Source organism: Martes martes (assembly GCF_963455335.1).
Source record: "Martes martes genome assembly, chromosome: 16".
Classification (NCBI taxonomy): domain Eukaryota; kingdom Metazoa; phylum Chordata; class Mammalia; order Carnivora; family Mustelidae; genus Martes; species Martes martes.
Window position 1 is genome coordinate 11840546 of NC_137904.1, and position 20007 is coordinate 11860552.

The window sequence follows — 20007 nt, forward strand, 5'->3', positions numbered from 1 at the left end:
CAAGTCCTAGATCCTTGCTGATTTTGTCTAGTTCTAGACAAGATAATTTGGTTTTGTGAATTTTTTTCTTCCTAAATGTTTTTATGCTGTTTAAATAGTCCTAGATATGTATCTTCATTGTGAGTTATCCCTTCATTAGAAAAATGATTTTAAGTCATTTTGTTCTCAGCGTGTCTTTTGTAGAAGTCTGTGTTGGGATTTTTAAAAACCTAGTCTGAATATCATTGTCTTGTTACACAAAATCTCAAAGCCTATTTAAAATTAGTATTGAGAGGGATATTTGTCTATTTTTTTGCACTGAAAATAATGCTTTCCAGGAGCGCCTGGGTGGCTGAGTTGGTTAAGCGTCTGCCTTTGGCTCAGGTCATGATCCCAGGGTCCTGGAATCAAGCCCCATGTGGGGCTCCCTGCTCAGTGGGGACTCTGCTTCTCCCTCTGCCTGCTTCTCCCTACTTGTGTTCTCTCTCAAAAAAAAAAAAAAAAAGCTTTCCGTTTTTGTTACTTTTTTTGTTCTTAGTTCCGTCTTTTTTTTTTTTTAAGATTTTATTTATTTATTTGACAGCGAGAGAGAAACACAAGCAGGAAGAAGCAGGCAGAGGAAGAGGGAGAGGCACACTCCCCACTGAGCAGGAAGCCCCACATGGGGCTTGATTCCAGGACCCAGAGATCATGGCCTGAGCCGAAGGCAGATGCTTAACTGAGCCACCAGGCACCCCTCTCAGTTCCCTCCTAAAGGGACTTTTTCGTCACTAAACTTCCACTTAACAACTTGGAGGGAAGGCATACATAGTGCTTTCCGTTGCTTCTGTAAGATGAGATGAGGACAATGAAGCATTCTGGTGCCTTTCCCTGCTTGGTTTTTCTCTCCGATCTGGAACTCTGGGCTCCCTTGGGTTTATTGGAGAGAACCTTGCAGCGGGTCATTTGCTTTCTTCTGGAGACAGCTGCTTTCTCGCGCCGGGTTGCTTTGTAGAGTTGGAGGCTTTGTTTCCATGAGGATAGGGGGCTTAGTCTCTTCTAAGATCCAGTTCAGTGCGCTTCCGCATACATGTTTGTGAGCCGGGGGTGCTCTTTTATTCGGCCGCGTCCGTCACTGGAACAGCCTCCTCTCCTCTCTGACCCTCGTGCTCATCCTCTCCCTCTGTTTTTGGGGCTGTATTTTGGGAATTTCTCCAGTGTATAATCATTCTACTGTCTCACCTTCAGAAAAGTTAGTTCTGTGCCTTCTGATTTTTTTTTTTTTTTTTTTTTTTTTTTACGATTTCAAGCAAAACTGAAGTGTAGCGACTCGCAGTTACTTGTGTACCTTCCCCTCGGCTTTGTCAAGTCTAAGTGTACCGTCTGTGCTTCGGAGCTCTTTTTTCTAGCCGTAAACCCTGGTGTACTCCCACTCAGTGTAAATACTGTGCTGAATTTGGTGTGTGTTTGTTTTTGTTTTTGATCTTTATCATTCTTAGGCCTGTTTATTATGCTTGTATATATCAGTAAACAGCATGCAGTGGGGTAGTATGTTTTTAAGCTTTTTTAAAAATACATTTTATTTACTTATTTGAGAGAGAGCGAGCAAGCATGCATGAGTATGGCAGGCGGCAGAGGGAGAGGGAGAAGCGGACTCCCTGCTGAGCAGGGAGCGCGACGTGGGGCTCGATCCCAGGACCCTAAGATCATGACCTGAGCCGAAGGCAGATACTTCACCCAGTGAGCCACCCAGGTGCCCCAGTGTGTTGTTAAACTTTATGCAAATGGTATCATATTATGCACTTGTTTCTCCAGTTTCTCACACGACATTATTTTGTTGAGATTTAACCATGGTGACACTTGAAGCGTCAATTTTCCTTCACAAGAGCCTGTTTCCTTGCCCAACCACGTCTGCTGGGTTGCGTCTGTCTAGAAGGGTGACTCCCTCTAACTGGTCCACTGAGCTGGGGGTGAGGGGTAAGGAGTGATACAGGCTCCTGGTGGCCCTGGTGGCTCCATTCCCTGCAGCTGTGGTCTGGGATCCCACCGGATGCATGTCCTGTGGATCTCCTGTAGACAGACATGAAGGTTCTTCCCATGTTACTCTGGAAAATAATAGCTCCTGGAACCTTCTCAGCCCCGTATCTCTGTGCAGACATGTGAGCTCCTCCCTAGGGAATGTACCTGAGCGGGCGCTTGCCGGCGTGCATACACTAGGTATTTCCAAGTTGCTTCTCCATGTGGTTTTACCCGGTAACATTTTTACTAGCGGTGGGTTCGTGTTGTTGCTCTGGGTCTTTGTTGTTGTCAGACTTTATTTTTTGATGATCTGGTGGGTGTGACGTGGAATTTCATTGGGGTTTCAGTGTTTTTTGGTTTTTTGTGTGTTTTTTTTTCATTTATTTGTTTGACAGAGAGAGAGATCACAAGTAGGCAGAGCAGCAAGCTCCCCGCTGAGCAGAGAGCCCTATGCGGGGCTCGATCCCAGGACCCTGAAATCATGACCTGAGCCGAAGGCAGAGGCTTAACCCTCTGAGCCCCCCAGGCGCCCCTTCAGTGTTTTTTCTGATTGCTAGTGAGATACAGAACATCTGTTCGTACATTTATTGACCGCGCAGATCTCCTGCTCTGAAAATTGTTTTATATCCTTCACGTATTTTCTTTTGAAGGGTTGTCTTTTTCTTAATGTATTTGAACAAAATATAGACACTTCTATTTTGTAGGTTATGTATCTCTTTGTGTCCTTGTCTTTTCGCTTGAGGTCAGTTCATATACAGAGATTAAACTTTGAATGTTAATAGAATCTTTTAATATTTTCCTTTGTATTATAGTTTGTGCTTTTTGTGTCTTGTTGAATAAAATACATCTTTCTCTTAGGTTATAAAGATAGTCTCTTCTAAATATTGGGCTTTTGTACACTTGGTCTTTTTTTTTTTAAGATTTTATTTATTTACTTGACAGAGAGAGACAGATCACAAGTCAGATCACAAGTAGGCTGAGAGGCAGGCAGAGGGAGAAGAAGCAGGCTCCCTGCCGAGCAGAGAGCCTGATGTGGGGCTCGATCCCAGGACCCTGAGACCATGACCTGAGCTGAAAGCAGAGGCTTAACCCACTGAGCCACCCAGGCGCCCCTGCACTTAGTCTTTTTTTTTTTTTTTTAAAGATTTTATTTATTTATTTGACAGACAGATCACAAGTAGGCAGAGAGGCAGGCAGAGAGAGAAGGGAGGAAGCAGGCTCCCTGCTGAGCAGAGAGCCCGATGCGGGGCTCGATCCCAGGACGCTGGGATCATGACCTGAGCCGAAGGCAGCAGCTTTAACCCACTGAGCCACCCAGGCGCCCCTACACTTAGTCTTTATGTAGAATTTTTATTAACGTGTAATGTATTATTTGTCCCAGGGGTACAGGTCTGTGAATCAGCAGTCTCACTCAATTCACAGCGCTCACCACAGCACATCCTCCCCAGTGTCCATCCCCAGCACCCCCATCCCTCCCTCCCCCCTCTACTCCAGCAACCCTCAGTTTGTTTCCTTAGATTAAGAGTCTGTTATAGTCTGTCTTTACCTGGAGTTTTTAATATGATGTGAAGTGGTAAGAGGATCCTTCATGGACAGGGTTATAGCTCAGGACTGTCTTATCAGTCATCCTCTTCTCACGGCTCTGGGATGACATCTGTGTGTTTTCATAGATTCATGGAGGGCCAGTGTTGTTGAATTCTATAGTTAAAGTTAAGTTTTGGTTTTTATTTTTTCTTTTTAATTTTTTTAAGATTTTATTTTATTTTATTTGACAGAGAGAGAGATCACAAGTAGGCAGAGAGGCAGGCAGAGAGGGGGGGGAAACAGGCTCCCCGTTGAGCAGAGAGCCCGATGCAGGGCTCTATCCCAGGACCCTGAGATCATGACCTGAGCCGAAGGCAGAGGCTTTAGCCCACTGAGCCACCCAGGCGCCCCAATTTTTTCTTTTCTATCTTTAGTTCAGTACCTTTATGTTTTTAATTTCCTTTTGATTTGTTCGTCCATTCATCCATCCAAAAATAAGTATTTGTAAGTGCCTGAGACGTGCTGTCCATGTTCCTGGCCTTGGTGAGACAGCTGTAAGTGAAAGGAAGTCGCTGCCTCACGGAGCTGAGTTTCTGGTGCAGGAGAAACGTACCGTAAACTCTCCTGCAAGCCTTAGCCTGTCCAAAGTGCGTGCCACGGAGACAGCATGTGTGTGTGGGGACGTGTGTGCAGGGAGCTTGTAGGGCCGCACGCTGTTGTCTGGTGGGCTCAGCCAAGGCCTTGGTGGTGAGAGACATGAAGGATGGGAGGGCATCAGCCAAGTGGCGGTCTCTACAGGAAGAAAATTCTAGACAAAGGAGGAACACATGCGGGGCTCCGCGGCGGATCATACTGGCCATGTAAGTAATTACTGAAAACCTACTTCGTTTACCTTCTCGGATTAGTCGATTATTTACAATTCTTGAGGGTGAGGCTCCTCTTTTATCGCCTGCTGGTTCTCATTTGTTGTAACTTTGCACGCTTACCACGTTTGGATGATAAATTCATCTGCGGCGGGTTTTAGCTGGAAGGTGAGACTCTCGAATGGTTTTGTTTATTCCAGGCTCACAGGTCTGAGCCGAAATGGACGCTTGGAGGTAGACATCAAGCTCCGTGTGGCTCAGGCCTGTGACTAGAGATTTCCATGGTTGTGCTTTTCCCTCGAGATCCCAGGCTGGCCCCGGGCAAGTTCCTTGTGGTCCCCGGCGGGACGGGGTGGGGCAGGGTGTGGGGAGGGCGCACGATGCCTGATGCCTACGTCGGTCATGACGATCATTCTGGTTTTATGCAAGGGGCTTCAGATCTGATTCTCTGGTCGAAGTTGAAGATCTCAGTTCTGGATGACAGAGATGCTCAGGCCACCCCCACAAAACCGGCGCCGATGGGGCTTTTGTGGTGTCAAGGCCTCGCACTTCCTACTCTGGGTTTTAGTTTACTCCTAGTCTTTGGCCCTTGGGAATTCCTTCTCTTGGGAGCTGAGCTGTGCGTGTAAAAGGATAGAATCGATCGTGCTTTTGAAGCAGAACGGTTTTCAGATCATCAGTCGTTATTACCGGAACAAAAAGCCTCTGTTCGGAACCAGTATCTTAGCTTATTCCTTTTTGGTCTGTGTTTATATAAGTCTGTATTTGATATATTGATAAATTAAAAACACTGATCGAGTCTCATATTCCTGGAGTAAGTGCTGCTCGGTCATTTCCTTTGTGCATGTGACAATGGCAGTTGCTAATATTTTGAGTAAAAATTTCTGTGCTGAATATTGTTTGTTTCATGGACAGGTTTGAGGTAGCTTCTCTTTTTTTCTCTGGTTAGAAATAATTTGGGGAAAAGAATTACTTATATAAGTTTGAGGAAATAAATACGACTGCCCTCTCAGATTCAGGTAATCTTTGGGGGAGGCTCTGTCTGAACATCCCCAGTGTCCTTCTCAGCTGTTACTATCTGATTTGTTCTTGACTAATTCTAGCAGTTTTTATAGTAGTAGTTCAAGAAACTGTATTTTAAATGTTACTGTTTAGAAAAAGAACTTTTTATTTTTTTTTTATTAAAGCTGGGAAGTTTTCTCTTAATTTGGCAGCATGCTAAAGGTTTTCTGTGGAGCCTTTTTATTTCTTCCTTGTTTTTAGAGAAGTAGATTCTCCAAAAATTGTTTTCATTTTTCATATTATAGTGTGATATGAATTTGAAATGCATTTTTCTTAACAATGAAAAAATACTACAGCTAAAATCTGACCTCATTAATTATTTCTAAAAATCTACTATCTTTTTTCCATTCTGGTTAATTTCCATTGCTGATAACAGTAGTGATGATTTTCCACTGGAATTACCTGTCACTTTATCATGCTTTTTTTTTTAAAGATTTTATCCATTTATTAAACAGAGAGAGAAAGATCACAAGTAGGCAGAGAGGCAGGCAGAGAGAGAGGGGGAAGCAGGTTCCCCACTGAGCAGAGATCCTGATGCGGGGCTCGATCCCAGGACCCTGAGATCATGACCTGAGCTGAAGGCAGAGGCTTAACCCACTGAGCCACCCAGGCGCCCCTATCATACTTTCTAATTACAAAATACAAACAGGACTTTCAAAAAATATTGAAATATTGAAAGAGAATTAATAGAAATCCCAGAAAAGGAGTTGGCAGTCATTTTTGAAGCCTAGAATTTCCAGAATTGGAATAATTATACATTGTTTTGTGATATTTTGGGGGTATGGCAAAAGGTTTGTCTTTAAATGTTCTCGAAGAACGTGTGTTTCTGTTCTGAGTCTTCTGTTACAGATTACTTGCTTCTTGGACCTTTGTACTTGAAGGGAACACAGAGATTTGTCTCATTCCTCTCATTTTCAGCCGCCTTCTTTTGTTAGATTATTTTGCAGTATTGTTAATGTTAAACTGCCCCTTGATTATATAAGCTTTTGCTCAGCATTTTTGCTCATAGTTAGATCTTGGTTTCAGTGTTCCTCCTGGTGGAGAAATATGGGATCTTTCCACACGGTAGCTGGTGCCATCTTCTGTCTGCTTTTCTGTATTTATCCATACATTTGTGTGTACTTCTGATATTTACGCAATTATCTTTTCTCTTTTTTGCACGTTTATTTGTAAGGCAATCTATTTAAAACTATCCCTAGTTTGATTTTAAGAAGATGAATTAAGGGGCACTTGGGTGGCTCAGTGGCTTAATGCCTCTGCCTTCAGCTCAGGTCATGATCCCAGGGTGCTGGGATCGAGCCCCGCATTGGGCTCTCTGCTCAGCAGGGAGCCTGCTTCCCTTCCTCTCTCTCTGCCTGCCTCTCTGCCTACTTGTGATTTCTGCCTGTCAAACAAATAAATAAAATCTTTAAAAAAAAAAAAAAGAATATATTCCTTTCGTACATAATTAAGTCAGAGCAAGTAACTTCAGATTTCTGCTCTGTGTTGTTTCTTAACTTTTACCCTGTGACAACGTGTCAGCAGCTGTCTTCATCCACCCCAGTGAAACCAGCCTATTTAAACTCTCTCTGAAATCACTGGCCATCCTGTTAGACCTGGTTCCCTGCTCATCTTTAAATTCTGTCTCCCTTTTGCACGTTTTCTGAAGCTTTGGGCCGGGGGGTGGGGGGAAACGGGGTTGCATGTGAATTTGCTGGGAAGTGAAGCCGGCTGACCATCATTAGTTGGGTGTGTCACAGCTTCCAGAGTTTATCTGCAGGGACCCTTTCTGTGGCGTTTCCCTGCCGTCCAGGTGATCACATGTCCACGTCCGCCAGCTCTCCTGGGTCTTCACTTGTGCGCCTTGTCGCGGCCGGAGTCTGTGCTCAAGGTCTGTCGGGCTCCGTTCGTGCGGCTTAGGCGTTTGACACTTGTTGCCTGTAAGACGTTGTGTTGTCAATTCTGTAATTTTCCAGAGCCGCCGTCTGATTGCCGTCTTTCTTCTTCAAAAGATGGATTCACTGTTCTTTTGGTTGCCTTGTGACTTTCTAGTTCAGGATTCTGAGTGTTTTCCGGTCTCTTACCAAGCATTGCCTTTTTCGCACCTGAAAACGCTTTCATTTGCCCTATACTTTCTTTGTTGTTCACTAAGTCTTGGGATTTATCTTTACCTGTTTCTACTAAATACAGTTTTGACCTAAAAATAATGTTCTGTACCTTGTCTTACTTAAAATGCGGGGGTGCGGGGGGGGCCTGACCGGCTCCATCACAGGAGCGCGGTTCCTGATCTGGGGCTTGTGAGCTCGTGGTGGGTGTAGTGGTTACCTTAAAAAAAAAAAAAAATCTTTAAAAGAAAAATGTGAGGAAAAATTTGTCAGTTAATTGGATATTGCAGTATTGTGATTTGATAACGGTCATTCAGATGACCAAATCTATTTCCCTTTTTCTTTTTTTTTTTTAGATTTTATTTATTTATTTGACAGACGGAGATCACAAGTAGGCAGAGAGGCAGGCAGAGAGAGAGGGGGAAGCAGGCTCCCTGCAGGGAGCCTGATGCAGGGCTTGATCCCAGGACCCTGGGATCATGACCTGAGCCGAAGGCAGAGGCTTTAACCCACTGAGCCATCCAGGCACCCCAAACCAAATCTATTTCTTACCTATACTTGGTCTTTGTCTGCAGTTCTTGGCTCAGAGCTCCCCAGACCCCTGGAATTTCTGGGGCTGAGAGTGATTAAGGCGTCTTTTGTTATGTTAACGAGGAGACTTTGGGCCATCTCCGAAGGACAGCTGTCAAGAGATCGGGTCCTGTAAATTAGAGGGTTGCTGGTCAGTCCCACCCTGGCCTGGGCGGAGGGGGATGGGGAGGGTCGGAGCTGTAGTCAGTCACGGATGGCTAGTCACTGAATCAGTCACGCCCACATAATGGAGCCTCGAAAACCCAGACACTCAGAGATCCTGGGACCGTTGGTGCTCTTGGAGAGGGCATAGAAGCTTCGTGCCCCTTCCCACACACCTTGTGCTGCGCGTCCCTTCCATCTGGCTGTTGCGAGTTACATCCTTTTATAATAAACAGTAACCCAGGAAACAGAATGTTCTGAGTTCTGTGAGCTGATCTAGCAAATGAACGTAACCGAAGGAGGGAGGCCCGGGCAGCTCTGCCATTCGGTCCGTCGGCCGGGACCAGGACTCACAGTTGGCATCCTGGTTCGGAGGGGTTGTACCGGAAGCTCCACTGTGTGGGCGGCTGCTGGCAGAAGCACGGGGCTTGTGATTGGTGTCTGATGGGGGAAGGGGGGCCATCCGGTGGGACTGAACCCTCCGCCTGTGGCATCCGATGCGATCTGGGTAACACTGTCCCCAATCGGTGAATTCTTACACTCCGTGCTGTGTCGGAAAGTGTCGGAAAGTGGCTTCTCCGTGTGGGGACGCCCCGCCCCCCACCACACACACTGAAATTGGTTCCGGGAACCTGTTCAGATGTTCATCCCCCTGTGTAACAAAGGGGAAGGTCAGAGGTACTTCTTAAATGACAGGACACATTCCATGGGTCCTGTACCGTGAAAATACTCGTGGGCCTCGGTAGCAAGCAGGCGGCGGAAGCAGCTCGGCCGCGCGTCTGCCTCCCTTTCTCTGTCGTGCTCGTGTCATATGCCGGCACTGCTCTTCTCCCCTCCTCAGTGGAAGAGAAGGCCAGCACCCACCTCCTCCTCGGCATGTGCTTGGACACCTATGCGCGCTACCTTCTGTTCTCCAAGCAGCCGTCACAGGCACAGAGGATGTATGAAAAGGCTTTGCAGATTTCCGAAGAAATGCTAGGAGAAAGACACCCACAGGTAAGGGAGGAGAGCGGGGAGAGGAGCATAGAACAGAGCTGTCAGAGCGTCCTGGTGTGAGATGCCACGGTGGGGACGGATCCTCACTGGGTGGTCCTGGCGGTTTCCCGTGCACGTGCCCCGGGCCCTCCCTCTTCCCACCCCCCGCTGCCTGCTTCAGGAGGACCCGAGGGCTGCCGACAGGCTCAGTGGAGCGTGCACCTGACTCTTGATCTTGAGGTAGAGTTTGAGTCCCAGGTTGGACGCACAGACGACTTTCAAAAAAAAAAAACAAAAAACCCCAAAAATTAAAAAGAGAAAGCATCTGAGACCTTGCATCATCTACTGGGTCTGTCCAGAGCCTTCTGTGTGTGTATCCGTTTACGCAGCAGAGCAGCCTGTCCCCACAGTAGGTTAACCAGGCACCCCGGGCTTCCAGGCCCTCAGGGCACCCAGCATCTCAGTGGGAATCTTAGCAGCAGGTTGACACATGGAGGTTCTTGCCTCCCTCACCCCACAGGTAAGCTGCCAGGGGACGTGGGGGGAGAAGGGGGAGGCGGACCGCATTAAAACGTCAAAGCCACTGACACAGACTATAGCCACACCATGCAGAGCTCTCGGTTAGAACCGAGACCTCGCTGAACTGAAATGTGTGTTTCTCCTCCATCAGACTGAGCTCTTAGAAGTGAGAACTGCATCGCTTATCTGAGATGCTCGGTAGCCCCCGGAAGCACACACATTTTAACCCACCTGAACGTGTCCCAGGCTGGGGGCGGCAGGCGAGTCAAGGTATTGGGCTCTGACTTGTGCTCAGGAAGGGGACTTAGGTGACAGGGTGCCCTTCATGGAACAGCACCGCGGAGGAAGAAGACAGATCCGGAATTCAGATCGCAAGTGCTAGAACTGAGGCTTAAAGCACGGCTTCAGGGGCTGAGGTGGGTCTGCGGCTCCTACCGTCAGAATTCGTAAATGTTGGCTGAAGAGTTTTAAGATTCAAAACCCTTAAAGGAGATCTTCCTAAAACCCATAATCTGTGTATTTCTTCTTCTCGATGAGTCTCAGAATCACCCGCAGGAATGACATTGTAAGACGGCGCCGGAGGCTGGCTTCTCAGGACAGCGGAACCTTATATGAGATTGTTTATAGCTGCTGCTTGCGGTTTTAGTTTTGTGTGTGTGCTTCTAATTTGGACATCAGATTAATAAGTAATATTCGTCCTGTTCCCAAGTTTCTAGACTTCCGTCATTTTCCGGAGTAGAACGGATGCTGTGTGCCGTACGGTGTGAACAGTGAGCGGACGCGGCTTGTTCAAGGCCGATGCCCTTCACCTGCGGGACGCTAGGAACACGGAATCTTAAGCGTAGATTGTTTACCAAACTCCAGATTGTTCAATCTGTGTAGCTGCTTGTTTTAACTGGCCCCGTTTTGTGTTGCGCACAGACCATCGTACTGTTGAGTGACCTGGCGACCACCCTGGACGCGCAGGGCCGCTTCGACGAGGCCTGCGCGTACGTGCAGAGGGCGTCCGACCTGGCCCGGCAGATCGAGCACCCTGAGCTGCACATGCTGCTCAGTAACCTGGCCGCCATCCTCATGCACCGAGGTAGGGCGCCCGGCGTGAGGGCAGGGGGGTCCCCGGAGGTAGGACTCTGCGAGAGGGCTTCAGGGAGGACAGGGGCGGTCCGGAAGCTCCGGAACGAGGGGGCTGGCCGGAGGTCCCAGGGAGGACGTGTTTGCTTCCAGTGGCGCCGTGTGCGGCCGCCTGCACTCCCGGCGAGCGGCGGGAGGGGGGCCCCAGCAGGAGAGGAGGCCGTGCCCACCCGGGGCTCCATGTGTGGCCACTGGTGCCCACCCTGCGGAGCCTCGCAGAATCACTCTGAAAACCTGCATCTCTCTCTCTCCTCCCTTCTCTCTGGGTCATTTAGAGCGATATGCACAAGCAAGAGAGATCTACCAGGAGGCGCTGAAGCAGGCGGAGCTGAAGAGAGACGAGGTTTCTATACAGCACATCAGGGAAGAGCTGGCCGAGCTGTCGAGAAAAAGTAGACCTTTAACTTAATTTTACGAAGCGCGAGATCCCTTTTTGTTGTAGGGAATTTTCAGTAACAGCGATTATTCCGGTCTCAGTGATACCCAAATCAGTGGCTTAGATCCTTTCTCCTTGATATTCAAGTTTTGTCAGTGTGGCTGTGGTGAAGGACAAGTTGTATACGCCGCCACTTTGTGTTTTTAAAGGAAAAACAACTCTCACCCCTGGCTGGTTTTGCCTCTAAGGACAGATGTCAAGTGATGCTTTCAGTCGCGACCTCGGAGAGGGGCCGGGCGCGCAGGGGCCGGGCCGCCGTCGGCTGGGCGTGCGGGGGGTCAGCCGGGTGCCCGCGTCCTGGGATTCTGACCCATTGATTCCCTCCCCTCTCTTTCGTTTCATCGCTGTCGGGCAGATCAGAGCGACCTGTCTCGTGGCGAAGGGGGATTGTGGTGAGTTATTTTCCTTCTCTCTTTCATGAAGCCCAGTGTGGGGTGTAACGTGTAGTGGAGCAAAAGTCTCGTCTTGGTTTGCACCGGCGTCCAGCATGACGTTTGGAAGTAGGAGTTTTAGGCCCTTGAAAGTATACCCATTTAATGATAAATAAAAGTGAACTGTGTGTTTTTATATCTGGTTACGTACGACCGTGAGGAAGGGGAACAAGGAATGACGCGGACTCTTCTTGATGCTGGTGGAGCACTCCACTGCCTGTGCAGCCTCGGGCCCTGCGCACGGTCCTCTGCACCTGCCCAGGCTGCAGCCCCCAGCCTTCGGCCTCAGGGTAGGGCCTTACACGTGTGACCTGTAAACCCCACCCCGCGATTCCGACAGGCACTGCTGGTGCGGTAGCAGGATCACTGACCTGGTCCTGGCCTTTGGTATCCGCGTCTGTAAAGCAGGGGACCGAGGAGATTCTCCTGTGGCCGTGGGAGAACATACCTGGTCAGAGGACCATAGGTGGACAGACTACTGTGTGGAAAGAGCCTTACCCCGCTGCCACAGAGCGCGCACAGTCGAAACCCGTGGGCTAGGGAGCCGGGTGTGCTCACCGCCGAAGGCTCGCAGGGAGCCCTTTGCCCAGGGGAAAGGCGATTTTTGTAGGTGCCGTGAAGGAGCACTGTTGTTGGTAAGCCTCTGCGGGTGGGGGTGTGAGTGGGAATGATAAACAGATATTTTTGTTTCCTGTGTACATATTGGAAGAATCCTTTCATAATAAACTAGAGACTCTACAACAACGCTCTATGTATTCCGTAATCTTTGAATTTCTCACAAGAACGAACTTACTAGAGTCAGGAAAACAGAAACTAGAAACCTTGAGGTCCAAATCCTCGGGGATTAGACTAGAACTAGAATTTTACATTTTTTTTATATTTATAGTTTTATTATATTTGCTGATGTCAATTTCTTCCTGCTTTCTGTTAAGCTCATCTCTTACCACCCAGCTAGCTCCTTTATTCAGGTCTAATGAGAAACAGAATATAAATCAGATTGTCAGTGCAACCCAGTCTTAATTTATTGGTTGGTTGAGTTTTGAAAAATTAGTATCACCTACTCACTGTCTGCACTGAGAATGTTTTTTACCTTTTCACAATTGCAGGGGGTTACTGAAAGTTAGGTTTGTCATTCCAGGTTTTATTTAATAATTTTTGATCCTCCACAAGGAGTCAGCTCATGGTCCCGTCCCAGTACCGGAAAGACTGTAGGTGTCCCCCAGACAGTCTCGTCATGTGGGTATTTCCAAGGAAGTTCATTTGCACTGTTGTAAAACAGGGTAGCGAAGCAGGAGGACTGACCCCTTGGCCGACGGGTCTGCATTCAAAAGTGAGTTGTTAAAAATAGTGTAGTTTAAGCGTCTGAACTATGTCGCCGGAGTTTTCAGGGCATAAATATTTTAAAATGGAACCAGCGTACCAAAATTAAAGCACTGCAAACCTCCCGGTCACACGCGTGCGCTGGAAGCGCGGCCGTCGGGACACGGACACCGCTCTGCACGGCACCCGGAAGACCTCCGTGGCTGCGGGGCGCTGCCTGCTCACGCGGAAGGAGGCAGCTTCGGACCACTGAGCTCCCAGCCCGCAGAGTGTCCTGCCTGGGTTCACAGCTGACATCCGCCAGTCCTTGGTCCCTCTCGGGGCCGTCCCGGTCCTGCCGCGGTGGACGGCCACCCTCCCAGAGGGTTTGCTCCGTAGGTAAGCCGCGTGCGAGTTCTGTCCTTTCCGCGTTCTGCCCTAAGAAATGGTCCCTCCTCCGCGCCGTGGCCGCTGGAGTGGTAACACGCGTGCACTGAGCAGGGGGGCGTGAGGGGTCCTCGAATGCGACTGCGGAAGTAAAAAGTCAGGCTCTCGGGCATCATGTTCGCAAAAGCCATTCTGATTTGGAGTAGCTCAGGACCTTCAGGGTCCTGGAAAAATATTCATCACCATCATGTCTTTCGGGTGTGCCGGCACTATAAATGAACGATACCTAAAATAGGAACTGGTACGGAGAACGTTTACTGTTTTCCATTCACATGAACATTACGTGTTTGTGTAACAGAGCAGTACCAACTTTCCAAGTGGAAGGAGCAGGATCACTGACCCTGCTCTCAAGTTTAGCGTGAGACCCGAAGTCTCCGGGAGTAGAACAGCAACAGGAGTGAAGGCTGGAACTTCAGACACACATGGACTCGTGGCCTCTGTTGCTTAATTAACCGTGTGGGCAAGGTCCTGAGCCAGTGCCCGCGTTACCCAATTAGGGACCAGACCCCAGTGCTAAGGGCCCTGCGAGAGTCTCGGGCAGGCCGGGAGGCACTCCGTCAGTGGTTATCGTACACCTGCTTTTTCTAGAGTCTCGAGTACTTCTGTTAAAAAGTTTAGATCTATTTAGTCCATAAAGTGCTAATCTGTATCCTCTGCAGATACCTCAGTCTCCCCTTTCATCTTCAGTGGCGTCCCTCCAGAACGGTCCCTTCCCTCCTGCTCCAGAAGGATGCCTCAATGCTCTGCTTAAGTTGGATGGAGAAAAAAATCTCACAATTCAATAAGCAATTATTAAGGATGGAACTGACCCTCTAGTACCATAATTAGTTTAAAATTCACTCTTTTTAAAGTATTCACTCCTTGAGATTCAGTGAAATGAAAAGATTCAACAATAAACTCTTGCCCACGAGGACTCAAAGGGAGCACTGGCACGTGGCAAATGGGAAGGGACCAAACCGCACGTTCACCGTGAGGCCTTGGGACCAGAACACAGTGCACCTAACAGACGAACATTCGACACGGGTCGTTACCTTCCGACTCAGCCGATACCGAGCAACCTAAAGACAAGATACTAGTTTTTCCTTTGAAACCTGAGACATCAAGAGCCTTAAATCACACATGATCTGTGTAGCTATGGACAGGGTAGTCAGATTTATTTCAAAACAAAAGCTCTGTTGGGCTGCATCAGATGCAGAAGGAAAAGGATACTTAGGGGTGTGGCTACGTCACCAGTGTGCATAACAGTGAAGGATGCCTCAAATAAGCCTTTTTTTTTTTTAAACTTTAAAAACTGAACTATAACATACCCATGCAGTAATATTTTTTCAGTGCTACTAATTAAAAAAAAATTAAAGCCTGCACTGGAAATTTACAGTATGGCAGAATTTTGTTTCTCTTACCTTTGACCCTAATAACGTAATGTACAGATTCATGACAGGGTCTGTGTTAAAAATCTAAACATTTCCACAAGCTCTGAAACATCACCGGAAATCTGAATTTGGAGGAAACAAAATTGGATAAAAGTACAATGCCCGTGACAGCCAACGTTATGTAACTGGGCTGTATGAGGTCGTTTAGAAGGCAAGGGTTAAAAAGATAGGTGCGGAGTCTTGTTTTTTAAAATCCCCCCCCCCACCCCAAAGTTGATGCGCTGATTGGAACATAAGTACACCAGATACTACAGCAAGGGGAAACACTGCAAAAAAGGTCATCTATTTACAGAAGAGTGATTTAAAGACATTATGGTTTTCTTTACAAACAGATGTAGGAACAGGAATTGTCCACTTCTTAAAAACTCTACATCTCAGCCCTCCACTATTCGAATCCACCGAAGCGCCTGTATCCAAGGCAGCCCCCCGCCCCTCCCCCGTCTGACTCTCCACACACATTTCCATCATTTCTTCATCGTCCGTGGTCCAGGCTCTCCTGAAAAGTCTCTGGGCACGAGTCAGAGGAGGACAGGTTTGTGACCCGCCATTAAAAACAAAACCAGCCCAACGAGAGCCCCCCGCCCCACCCCCCGCCCCGGCGCCACCGAGCCCGCCGTCCCCGCGCGCTCAGTCGTCGCTGTCGGACAGCGTCTCGTACTGCGCGGACAGCAGCGGCGCCGGCTCCCGCTCCCAGAGCCGGTTCTGCGGGTGCGGGGCCGCCTGGGCCGCCGACGCGGGGGCGCACGCGATGGGCGTGGGCGGGGTGCTGCTGAGCATCCGCATGGTCAGGGGGTTGTACGGGAACTGAGTTGAGCCTGACGAGAGAGAGAGAGAGAGAGAGACGGAGTTTTCAGTGTCATGAGCACAGCCGCTGTCCCACACCGCGTCACAGGCTGGAGGAGACACAACCATCCTACCGAAAGGGTCTCGTGACACCGAGCGCACTGGAACGACGTGGAAGGGCCGGGGTTCCGCGGCACAGAGCGTAGCCCGTGACGAGGCCCCCTCAGGGAGAATCTAGAAAGGACACGTGGCCCGAGGCCCAGCAGCAGCTCAGCACTGTGGAGCCCAGGCACGGAAGCCCAGGCCGGAGTTCTGAGGGAAGTCTCGGTTCGGGGCGTTTCTGTGGAGAATCCCCAGTAGAACTACCGCATTTTAAGGCTCAGCGTCTCCACGGAGAACGTGCAGACTCTTAGAGGTAAAGGCAGGAGTGCAGTGCTCTGAGGACGAAGGTCCCGGGGCGGCCGGCAGGTGCCACCTGCTGGCGCTCACTGGGCGGATTTAGCAGGTCCGAGACCTGGAAGAGGGGCATGTGGGCCCAGCAAGAGCACTGCTGCCTTCTGCCACCACCTAGATTGTTCCACTGTCCCCGGAAAGCCTTTTACAACAGCTTAAGAAGCTGTAGAAATGGAAAACCTACCATTTTTTTATCAAGTCATTAGTTTCATGACTTAATTCCTTCTCTGAGAGAGATGGGACACCGATCACTGGTTTAGCGGAGACGTTTTCAAACCAGTACACACTCTGCGTGCGATGTGAGAAGTTCATCAAGCAAAGGCCTTTAATTATGTGGCTATAGTATCCACATGAAATTTATATACTAATAAATTAAGGGGGAGCACATTTCAGATTTTTTTCCCCATAGGTATGTATTTAACATCTAAAAAAAGATGGGTTAAATCTACACCAAATACCCCAGTTTTGCCTGTTCCCTTTCAGGACTACCATTACTGTGGTTATCAGGTTTGGGAAAAAAAGCTTCAAGCAAGCAAGTACAAAATGGAAAACAGTAAATATCCTAGATGATTGTTTTTCATCAGTCTGTATAAACATGTGAGCCTACGAGAGAGAGGATGGCTTTTTCCATTATTCCCCTTTCTTAATTTTGGTTTCTCAGTGTTTCCCTAAGACCCTGCCCTAAGAATGTCTACACAGAGGCTCCAGGTGACGAGTGGGAGCGGCCCGTCGCGCTCAGGTTGGTTCCGGGAGGAACTGAAATCCCAGACGTCCCCAACCCGCCCAGAGCAGCTGCCGGCTGTGACATGCGACATGCTGAGGTGTGCGACATGCTGAGGTGTGCGACGTGCGACGTGCGACGTGCGACGTGCGACAGCCACGGCATGCGGCATGTCATGCGACAGCCACGAGGGGAACTGGCTAGTCCTCACAGCTCTTCCTTGTTTCTGGTAATCAGACCTTGCATTCTTTCAATTCTTAAGATTCTATGCGTTCAGTTTCTGTTCTGGAAAGTGGAACCTACTCGTAAGGTAACAAGGTTACCGAAGTTTCTGATTTTACAAGAGGTACTAGCTAAGGCTCGGATAAGGTCACCTGAGGCCGCCTTTGCCAGCAGCGAGTTCCTCACCTGTTGAAGAGGGCCTGTCTTCCCAGGCCCACCCTGGCGTCTGCCTGTGGTAATCCCCTTCTGAGTGTACAGATGAGACGGAGGAGGGCCTCTCAGTTCCTAAGTAGCCTTGCCCAGGGATGGGAGACTTAGATTTCCTGCTGTTTGACTTGCTGATCAGCTTTGGTTTGCAAACTCCTCCTAAAAGTGAAATAAATTAACTATTGACACAGAGTAATTATGTTCTCAACTTCAAAACATACGAAAATGCTGATGGTTACATAATGCTAAGAGAAAGAAGCAAGATGGTAGGTAGAACGAAGAATCTCGATCCTAGGACCCCGTGAAGTTAAAAACTGATTATTTAAAAGCCAGCATTTACCTTGTAGCAACTAAGGCAAAAGGGGTATGTCCTTGTGCCATCAACTTAAAAACATGTAGCCAAGGAAACAAAATTCCCGGGATGTCATTTCTTTCCTGGCCTTGGAGCACAGAAACAGGAAATTAGAGCAGCCGACAAAAACCTGAAATCCTCACAGCCTCGCTGCCTACCAATTTAGAGAGAAGCAGAGGAGTTCATGCAAAACCAAGGAAATCTTGCGCCAAGAGAAAAAAAGTCAAACAGAAGCCCCTTCGTGGCACTGTTGGACCCCAGCAGCAGCTTGCCGGCCCCTCCTGTCCCAGGCTGTTTCTAGAAGTTCACAGGAGTAGGACGGCCTCTCTAGAACAAGACGTTAAAAAGCTCTCTGAAGAGATTGGAGTCCAGGTAATGACCCGGCAGAACGACTTCACCCCGCACCCTGCAGCGCACAGGAAAAGGTGGGCAGAACGCCCTCCAGAACTATCTGCAGAGAGGACGCGCAGGTCCGCCCGGTAAGGAAGAGAACATCCCAGGACGAGGGGAAAAGGTGCTGCGGACACGGGAGAGACACTGCAGCCTGTGTGGAGCCAGTTTCCGAACGGAGCTCAGCGCATCTGCAGGAACCCAAAAGGGTGAGGTGAAAAGCTCAGGCGACAACACACAGCGAGGACGAGAACAGACACGACGCAGAGGGTCACCGTACAAAGGGAAAGCGAAACACGGTAAAGCAACAGAAGGAGATCGAGATGATGAAAAGTCATTAGAAGGTACCAGACGGGACGAAGACGAGCCGGCAAACATGTTAGCTGTTTTTGAACTGCGAAGCCCAAAAAGAGAAAACAGCAGAACGTTCCCGTGAGCAGAGAACTCAGCCCGCAGCCGCAGACAGCCTCGCTGTGCGCAGGAAAACCTGACCCAGAACGACCGCTAACACATCGGTTAACATCGGGACTGAGGAAGAGAGGATTCTTCGGGCAGATAAACCATCACCGGCTCCAAAGGAGGGCACCCGAACCTTCCTTCTCACACAACTGACGCCAGGAGAGAAAAAGGTCGTCATGTCCACGGATGGTCTGAGGAACGTGCGGTGCTGCTATTTCAAATGCAGCGGCAGCAAGAAGGCGTGTTTGAGTGGGAGCAGCCTGGGAGCGCGGCCCCCTCTGTGAGGAAGAGGGGTGCGACAGCCATACGACACGCCACCAAGGAGGATCACACAACCACAATCACAACGTCACAACCTTCAAGTACACGCGCACATCAGTCAGTACAAATCCGCAGCTAAGACCAGAAGGACCACGCTCCTCTTTCAGAGCAGGAAACGAGTCCACGACGTCCCCAAATTAATATATGTAGGTTAAACAAACAAACAAACAAAAACCTCTGATCTCTTTGATCTTCTTAACCTTAGTGAGAGCTTTCACTTGATGTAACAAGAAAAAAACCTCTAAACTAAACTGGAAATACCTGCAGGTAAATTTTTAAGCACAGGAGAAATCAGTTCTCAGTTGAGAAAAAGGGGTTTAAAGGAAGGTCACAATCAGGTTTTCTGTGTGCGCGCTTCTACCAGGATGTGTGAATGATCTCATTCTAATGTCTGTCTGTCCTTTTATTATGTGTCTATACAGAGACACTTCTAGAATGATGCTTCTCAGAAAAGAACACTAGCATTTTCTGGGTGATGTGATCTGAAGTTTTTTTTTTTTTCCTTTTTTCTTACTCTTTATTCTGTGGCTTAAAATTCTTTTATGCTGAACCTATCACTGTTTTTTTTTTTAATTCAAAAGCAAAATATGAAACTGCATTTGTATCATAATTAAAATGTGTCGATCCGGATAAGAATTAGATGCAAACAAAAATAATACCCAACACTGAATGGTGACGTTTTGCGTAAAAATTTCCATCCTTTGAAAGTTTCTGTACGTTACTAAAATGAGCGGATAAACAAACCTTTCTGTAAGGAACTAAAACCCTGAGAGGTGACTCGGAAAGCACATAAAACGACGTCTCTTGGTGAAGCATTACAACCTGGAAATCAATGGGCTTTTTCTTGGGAAAGGCAGCAGAAGAGCCCAAGAGTGAAAACTTTACCTGAATGAGGTGACGGGTCCCCTTCCTCTCTCCGCGTCTCACCGCTGGTCACCACGGAGGTGTTGGCCCCGCCAGGCACCACACCCACGGGCTGGGACAGGACAACCCCGTGCTCCTCCGCCTTGTCGTCAAAGCTTCCCATGAGCGCCTTCCTGATAATGTCTTCCAGGCCCAGATTACTGGCAGGATCAGCGAAAGAGTGACCTCTAGAGCTAACGGAGCCTGGAGAGAGACAAGCACAACATTCCTGCTGGGTTCTGACCGGCGGAGCAAGAAGCGAAGGCCTCCGGAGGGGACACAGCGC

At 48.6% G+C, this 20007-nt stretch overlaps 2 protein-coding genes across 25 annotated transcripts in view; one reads left to right on the forward strand and one right to left on the reverse strand.

The window, feature by feature from the left end:
- Positions 1-12476, forward strand: part of TTC19 (tetratricopeptide repeat domain 19) — a 31535-nt gene extending 19059 nt beyond the window's left edge. The window contains exons 8-10 of the mRNA XM_080827520.1: positions 9084-9238; positions 10658-10820; positions 11143-12476. Coding sequence (XP_080683646.1) covers positions 9084-9238; positions 10658-10820; positions 11143-11276 — 452 coding nt within the window. The 3' untranslated portion in view covers positions 11277-12476. The remainder of the gene's footprint in view (positions 1-9083; positions 9239-10657; positions 10821-11142) is intronic.
- Positions 12477-15172: 2696 nt separating this feature from the next.
- NCOR1 (nuclear receptor corepressor 1) overlaps positions 15173-20007 on the reverse strand; it is a gene marked incomplete at its 3' end in the record, with an annotated part of 150928 nt that continues 146093 nt past the window's right edge. For all 24 annotated transcript variants that reach the window (XM_080825869.1, XM_080825866.1, XM_080825877.1 and 21 more), the window contains 3 exons: positions 19704-19925; positions 17276-17455; positions 15173-15725 (listed from right to left, as the gene is read on the reverse strand). In XM_080825869.1, coding sequence (XP_080681995.1) covers positions 15538-15725; positions 17276-17455; positions 19704-19925 — 590 coding nt within the window. The remainder of the gene's footprint in view (positions 15726-17275; positions 17456-19703; positions 19926-20007) is intronic.